Source organism: Labrus bergylta, chromosome 21, assembly GCF_963930695.1.
Source record: "Labrus bergylta chromosome 21, fLabBer1.1, whole genome shotgun sequence".
Taxonomy (NCBI): Eukaryota; Metazoa; Chordata; class Actinopteri; order Labriformes; family Labridae; genus Labrus; species Labrus bergylta.
In genome coordinates, this window is record NC_089215.1 from 18,194,401 (window position 1) to 18,202,897 (window position 8,497).

Below are 8,497 nucleotides of genomic sequence, written 5' to 3' on the forward strand. Positions count from 1 at the left end.
ACCTCCTTCATTAAAGATACACCTTCACACACAGCAGAAACACGTATGACTTAGAAAAAGTCAAATGAGCATTTGAGATGCAGGTTAAAGGAAAAAGCCATGTACAGTGAAGTCTTTCTCCTCTGTGTGGGATTTTCTGCACAGTGTTTCATGTCATTTAACGTTCACAGGTGTCATACTGTCACTACAAATATGTGCTTGTGAGGAATGTGGGTATAATATTCTTTTCTACCTTTGTTACTGTTGCCACAGTGTGTCTCAGATTTGTATTAGATTTCAGTTGTCAGGGAGCAAAGCTTGAAGAGGCGGACATTACAGAAGGATATGATGTATCAACAAGGTTAACTTGAGAGAGCAAGGCATTCATTCGATCTAGTTTTTATCAGAAGAGGAAAAAGCCACACTTTTTAGACTAAAAGATTAAAGAGGCTCAGTCAACACGGCATCTTTAATTATAAGACTATAATCCTATTGGTCAGTGTCTACAAGCTATATCTAATCCATCCAGAGGTTCCAGTGTGGCTTTAATAGTTCTAACAGCAGAATCCTTAACTCTTTTAAAAATGTGGTCCCTCCTTTTTGAAAAGAGGAAGCCCGGCACATAGCATTTAGGTATGTAGAATTGTCAAGCTTGTCAATTGAGCAAAAAGAAAAAAAGAGATTGAAAGTGACACAACCCGTAAAGTGACTTGAGGTCATGTTTTTTTCTCCTTTAGTTCATTTATGTTCATATTTTGTCATTTCCTGTTTTACTTTACATAACCTTGTCTCTGTATTTCAGATCCTGCAGAATTATAATATGACCTTCATGTAAACAGCTGTACATGTTTTTTTACTAATTATATTCCTATAGATCGGGATATATTTTTCCGCTAGTGTTTGTCAAGTATTTAAATGTATTGATCATTTTTGTTCTCTGCCTATGGATTCTACAGTGAATATTTTCTATTCAGAATTAACTTCATGCAATTATGACAATGTAAAACATTTTTTTTAGTGCCTGATTGGTAAATAATGAATTTCAGCTGTGTTGGGTCACGTGTGTGTCTATAATGTATTTTAGAAGGCGACTCACAAATTACACCTTCAGTCAGAGGAAGAGCATGTTTGCTTGAATCGCAACTTAATAAATCCTTCCAACTGGAGCTTCTTGGTGTGCAGATCTTGATTTGCTTTCCTTACCTTTCAAATCCTGCTCCTCGTGTTTTCCCACCTTGTACTCCATCGCCTTGACTGTGCTCACCTGTGTCTCATTATCCCCTGATTCTCTGTGTATTTAATCCCAGTGTGCCATCCCTCATATAGCCAGTTCGTAATGTGTTCCTGTGTGTGTCCATCATTCAAGGCTTTTTTTTTTTCCAGTGAGCCTTCTTGTGTTTTTATTTTTTACCTTGCCTGCCTTCTCGTTTTTGACTTTTGCCTTCTGATTTTGGATTTGTTAGTACCTCTGATTGCTGTGTATCTACCTGGACTGTTTATTAAACTCTGCTTTACTGAACTCTACCTCGTGTGAGTCTGCATTTCTACCTGGTTCTGTTAGAAAGAACTTGGGAAGGGTTAAACTGTAGCTTAAAGTGAGTGCTCTTTGTTTAAGTTTTTAGAATTGATTGATGAATTGATCCAATTGTCTGAAACGTGACAAAATCAGCCAAAAACTTGTACTGTATGCATAAGCTAGCAAGATCGAAAAAATATTTTAGCACACATTTTCATTGCAGCTAGCAGAGGCAAATAGTGTCCAGCCGAAAATTATAAACTTGCTTTCGTGAACCTCTTTCTGTATTTAAGTACTCACTATGATTATAATTATTTTTTATTCTGCCATACTATTCAAATACCATTAAAATATATAGAACCCGACCGATTAATTAGCCAGCTGATATTAGCATATCCCACCAGCATTATCACCCTCCAGAGTGTCAAGCAGTGATACATATATACTGTATCTTTTCCTCTGGTTTCTGTGTATCTACAGATGGAAGACCTAAGAAAGATATCGGGCAATATTTTGGTATCCGATTTTTTTTTCAGTATCGCCCCCAAAAATCTCATCAGTCAGGCCCTAGAGCAGTGGAAGAACTTAAGGCTTGGTGATTGGTCAATACTGGGTGTGAGAACTACATTTCTCAAACATGTTGGGCCCAAAAGGATATTTTGACTACATTCACCCTTCCTTGAGTGTATGCGTGCTTACCCTGAAGTCGATGCCGACCGTGGAGATAAAGCTCCCTGCTAGAAAGGCTCCATCTTTGAAGCGAACCAGCAGACAGGTCTTCCCAACGCCTGAATCTCCCACCAGCATCACCTGAGACCCACACAGACAGAAGGAGAATGAGCTAGGCTATATGATGCAATTAAAAAGCTTTTTGTTTCTGTCTGGGAGGGTACTTCGAGTTTGGGGAACGAAAGAACTCAGGTGAAAATGTATTTAACAGTACACAGAAGTTAAGGTGATGCAACACAGCACACAAACATAAAAACACTGCACAAATATACATACCTGTACACAGTGTAGTTTCTTAGAGCAAACAGTGTTACACTCCATTTGGGAAAACTGATTGTGCAGAACAATGGGACAGAGAGATGCTTCCCACCAGACAACACAAACCTCAATTAAAACTTATAGGATTTAAGAGGATATTGATCTGTGAAGATGAACTATTACAACAAGGGTCTGTCATAGAGACGTGTTAATCTGGGAACAAAGTACCACCTGTCACACACACGATAATAATTCAAATGTGCCTCGTTGAAGATCTTGAAGACATTTCACCTCTCCTTCAAAAGGCTTTCTCACTTCTAATCAGAGCGCGAGTGGACAGAGCTAGAAATATGAGCCTCTGTGGATCATTAGCATGCTGATGATCAAGGACGGTCACATGGGAGCAGTTAGTGGAGTCGTTGACCTAGTTCCGCCTGGAGTCGTTAAAACCCCCAGGGTGCGTTCGAATTGTCCCTCCTATCTCCTTTCACTATCCACTTTACCTTAACCCCGGGGAAAAGGTCATGAGGTTAAGGAAAGATGTTAGGAGAATTTATAAAGGACTTAAGGAAAGGCGATCTCATTGCTCTGACAATCCGACCACATTTCCACTAGGAGACGTCATTCAATGAGACGGGCCGGCGGAGGTTAATGACGTGGGTCTGCCGTGTTGAAACTACAATGTTCCGAAAATGGACAACTAAAAGCGCATCTAAAAAACGTTCCCCTGTGCCTCTTACCGGTGAAATAATCCTAATTACCACAATGTTGGGATTGAAATAAAAGAAATATAGAATACCAGGCTACAAGTAACAAAAGTGAAACCTTCAGCTTCCTGTCCACTCAGAAATCAACATCAAAGTAAATATGATTGTATGAAATTAATTGTTACATTTATGCAAGATATACATAATGTTTTAAACATACAAATGTACAACTGCACAAAACATTCTAAAGTGAATGAAATATGTTGAATAAAACATCATCTGGATAAAACTGTCTCTTATCTTTTATCTCTTACATGATCTTTGTCACTTTACGATCATCGTTGATTTCCGTGAACGGTCGGATGTGCGACTCGCTTTAAATGTTGCGGCCGCAAGGAATTGTGGGGCGACATATCTCATCTCCTTTGGTAAAGGATGGTCCAGTGTATCCTATGCTAAAGGAGGTTATAAAGGAAGCGTTGACCCACCTTTCCTTAGCTTTTAGAGAATTCGAATGGCTCTTATCATGGCCGACACTTAAATGCTTCCCGGGTCATTTCACTCAGTTAGGAACCTTCCTGAGCAAAAATGACAATTCGAACGCACCCCCAGTCTTTCGTATGTGCATGTTCTCAAGGTGTTTGATGAACAGAAAGCATAATGCAGCCGTTTATTACACTGGATAGCATGAAACAACGTTGCTGTCTTATGCCTGGGAATTTTGTTGTGTGTCTGTCTTGGATCTGAGTTTTGTTTTTCTTTTCTTTCTCATTGATGCTGCACTACTTGGAAGCCTTGACGAAGTGGCCCAGCTCAGGTAACCAAGCCACCCTGAGACTAAATACACGCAGAGGTAATCAGACACAGGTGAGACTAACGACACAGGTGAAGACAATCAGGGCAATCAAAAGTGGAGGGAAATCAGACAAAGGGAGGAAGTAAGACAAGACAAGCAAGACTGGGGACAAGAACTACAAAATAAAACAGGAAACACTAAAGACACAACGAGAACTCAAGACTTTAACAGTAACAATACACACTAGCCGTGCGTTCGAATTGTCATTTTTGCTCAAGACGGTTCCTAACTGAGTGAAATGACCTGGAAGCATTCAAGTGGCAGCCATGGCAAGAGCCGTTTGAATTCTCTAAGCTAAGGAAAGGTGGGTCAGTGCTTCCTTTAACTGGACCATCCTTTACGAAAGGAGATGAGATATGTCGCCCCACAATTCCTTTCGGCTGCAACATTTAAAGCGACTCGCGCATCCGACCATTCACAGAAATGAACGATGATCGTGAAGTGACAAAGATCATGTAGGCTAAGAGATAAAAAGATAAGTGACATTTTTATCAGATGATGTTTTATTCAACATATTTCATTCACTTCAGAATGTTTTGTGCAGTTGTACATTTGTATGTTTAAAACATTATGTATATCTTGCATAAATGTAACAATTAATTTCATACAATCATATTTATGTTGATGTTTATTTCTGAGTGGACAGAAAGGTGATTGTTTCACTTTTGTTACTTGTAGCCTGGTATTCTATATTCCTTTTCTTTCAATCCCAACCTTGTGGTAATTAGGATTATCTCACCGGTAAGAAGGCACAGGGGAACGTTTTTTAGATGCATTTTTTGTAGTCCATTTTCGGAACATTGTAGTTTCAACACGGCAGACCCACGTCATTAACCTCCGCCGGCCTGTCGCATTGAATGACGTCTCCTAGTGGAAATGTGGTCCGATTCTAAGAGCAACGAGATCGCCTTTCCCTAAGTCCTTTATAAATTCTCCTAACATCTTTCCTTTACCTCATGATGTTTTCCCCGGGGTTAAGGTAAAGTGGATAGTGAAAGGAGATAGGAGGGACAATTCTAACGCAGGCTAGGACACAGAGTGGATTCGGATTGTCCCTCCTATCTCCTTTCACTATCCACTTTACCTTAACCCCGGGGAAAACATCATGAGGTTAAGGAAAGATGTTAGGAGAATTTATAAAGGACTTAGGGAAAGGCGATCGCGTTGCTCTTAGAATCCGACCACATTTCCACTAGGCCACGTCATTATGCGACGGCGGAGGTTAATGACGTGGGTCTGCCAAGGTGAAACTACAATTTTTTCGAAAATGTACGACAAAAAGCGCATCAAAAAATATTTCCCCTGTGCCTACTTACCAGTGAAATAATCCTAATAACCAAAAGGTTGGGATTGAAAGAAAAGGAATAAACGCCAGGCTACGAGTAACAAAAGTGAAACCATCAGCTTCCTGTCCACTCAGAAATCAACATCAAAGTAAATATGATTGTATGAAATTAATTGTTACATTTATGCAAGATATACACAATGTTTTAAACATACAAATGTACAACTGTACAAAACATTCTAAAGTGAATGAAATATGTTGAATAAAACATCATCTGGATAAAACTGTCTCTTATCTTTTATCTCTTACATGATCTTTGTCACTTTACGATCATCGTTGATTTCCGTGAACAGTCGGATGCACGACTCGCTTTAAATGTTGCGGCCGCAAGGAATTGTGGGACGGCATATCTCATCTCCTTTGGTAAAGGATGGTCCAATGTATCCTATGCTAAAGGAGGTTATAAAGGAAGCGTTGACCCACCTTTCCTTAGCTTTTAGAGAATTCGAATAGCTCTTATCATGGCCGACACTTAAATGCTTCCGGGTCATTTCACTCAGTTAGGAACCTTCCTGAGCAAAAATGACAATTCAAATTCACCCATAGAGAAACACGAGGATAAGAATATTATAAAATAAAACAGGAAATGGTAAAGGCTAAACTCTGAAATAAAGCAATAAAAATGGAAACAAGCAACATGAAGGAAGACAGACAACATAAAACAGGAAATGTATTCTAAACACTGAAATAAACAAAATACAAAACTTAAGAACAACTCATGACAATTTCATAAATAATAGAAACTTCCCCCCACAATTATTCAATGTTATTACACAGACCTACAATGTTCTTGTTTTCCAATATACTGTAGTCTTCAACTTTATATTTGCATGGACTAGAGCAGAGACACATTTGATAGAAACATAAAAACTGAGGACGAATTTACACAAATTTAAAATAAAGTCTTAATGGTAGTGCTACTGTGCCTTTTGGAGGAAAAGTGTTTAAATGAAATGTTGTTTAAAGCTTGCTCAAAGGTTCTCGTTACTCACAGTTAATCCACATTATATCTTACTCCTTTCAATCAGATGACAATATAGAAGCCATTTTTGCTAATGCAAGAAAAACATGATAATGAAAAGATGTGCACTGTGAAACAGAAAATAGACCAGTCAAATTGCAAACAGTGATTAGACAATAAACGAAATCATGACTGTGGAAAAAATGTGTCGAATTTCAATAAATGAAGCAAAAAAGGACTCAAACACTTCCAACTGAACTAACTTCCAAAATGAAAACTACAAGATACGAAGTTAAATGTTGACCTGAAAAGACAAATATCAGACTGACAACTGATAACACAACAACTCCTGGAAAATGTTAAAGAAAAAGAGCAAATATTGACTTTCAACTTCGAAAACCCAAACAAGAATCACACACTGATGTTATTATTTAAGGGTTTTAAATTGGCTGCTCTGTCACAGAGGAATGGTCCAGCCTGAAATCTCAGCTCACCTTGAACGCGATGTCATAAAACTCTCCGCTGTTGCCGAGGGACGGTCTGCAGGGATAAACCAGTCCGGAGGTCGGGGCTGCAGCGGCGGCCAACCCCTTCGCCATCCTCCCGCTGTCTCTGCTGCTGCTGCTGCTGCTCGGCGACGCCTTTGGGCTCTTGGAACTCCCTTTGCCTTTCCCTGTCTTCTTCCTGGACATGGTTCTTACAACCTGTTCAGCTCGGCCAATAATGTTAAAGAAGCGAGGAGTGGTACGAAATAAGAGTCTTTTAGTTGACTTTTGGGGTTGTGCTCGATGCAAATCAAGTTCACCTGTGCGTCAAATGAATTCTGTGCGTAAAGCGCAAACTGACACGAGATGTCTTTAATTTCAAACAGCTGTTTTCTCGGTGATGCAGCTTGATGACTATTATCTGAGGTCTGGCTCACGGTGTAAACAGCTCTCTCTCTCTCTCTCTATCTCCTCCCTCTCTCGTATGGTGATGTGTCGAGCGCAGGGAAGCATGCTGATTTCCTTGCGCTGATACAGAATACCATCCTAGAAATTGTACATTCTGTTGGACTTTGTCAATACCAAAATCAGCAATACATACATACATGCTTTTCCCTTTCAAAATGTACCCATCATGGTCTGTCATCATTACAAATCTCTTCTGTAAATAACTGTCTCTGTGTGTAATGTAAAATAGGAGTTGTAGTAATTGAAATGTTGAATCGGTGTTAAGGTGGATTTTTCTTTTAAAGTTTTAGATTTGCACCTTTGCAGACTTTGCATCTGTTATGGGAGGCTTGACTTCTGACAGCCTCAAATCTAAGTACCCATCATCCTCTAATATTCAGAAGAGCTTCCTCTGGGTATTGTGCACGAGAACTGTAAAGCTGTTAAACAAGAGGCTTTGTTCGGTCTACTACGTGTGCTGCTTTCATAGTGTGGCTGGCAGGTGCATGATTCACGTAAAGCATTTGGGATTCAATGTGGCTCAAAAACCTGAAGAAAATCGAACAGGTTAGACCTCAGTGGCTGCAGATTATGTGACTGTTGCCCAGCAATAAAATCATGTTCTCTGTGTGAACGAGAGCCTGACCGATAAGTCAGCCAGCCGATACTGTTGGCCGATATTTGCATTTCCAGGGACTTTTGGTATTGGCTTATTTTATCACAGATGTGTGCTGTTATTACTGGATTTATTCACCAGTTAAAAATCATTTCATTGTATTAAACGAGCAGTTCTCTTTCACCAGCAGAGTGTGCTATATGGATTATAATGATCATTATCACTCTCCAGAGTGTCAAGCGGTGTTGCATATATATGTTTTCTACAAGTGTTTGATTACTGCATTTGAGGGATCAATGAAATAAATGTGTACGTGTGTATCTATCTCTACAAATCGAACATAGATCTAAGAAAGATATCAGTCGATAAGTCAGATCAGATTTTTTTTTCTCTCTAATATCGGTATCGGCCCCAAATATCGCATATCGGTCAGGCCCAGTGTGAACCTTCTGTACTATGAAAAGAGTTATAAAATAGAGTATATCCCACACTCCTAATGGACTGAGACAGAGAGGGAGACTGGAAGGAAAATTATACTCATTTCGTTTATAATATACTCAAAATTCTGGACTATAATACTTCATAGAAAGTGTCCACA

The 8,497-nt window shown here is 39.3% G+C and overlaps 1 protein-coding gene across 1 annotated transcript in view; it reads right to left on the reverse strand.

The window, feature by feature from the left end:
• Positions 1-7,311, reverse strand: part of LOC109994828 (ras-related protein Rab-26-like) — a 44,714-nt gene extending 37,403 nt beyond the window's left edge. Inside the window, exons 1-2 of the mRNA XM_065949919.1 lie at positions 6,846-7,311; positions 2,195-2,305 (exon numbers count right to left, since the gene is read on the reverse strand). Of these exons, the coding sequence (XP_065805991.1) occupies positions 2,195-2,305; positions 6,846-7,043 (309 nt within the window). The 5' untranslated portion in view covers positions 7,044-7,311. The remainder of the gene's footprint in view (positions 1-2,194; positions 2,306-6,845) is intronic.
• Between the last annotated feature and the right edge of the window lie 1,186 nt (positions 7,312-8,497).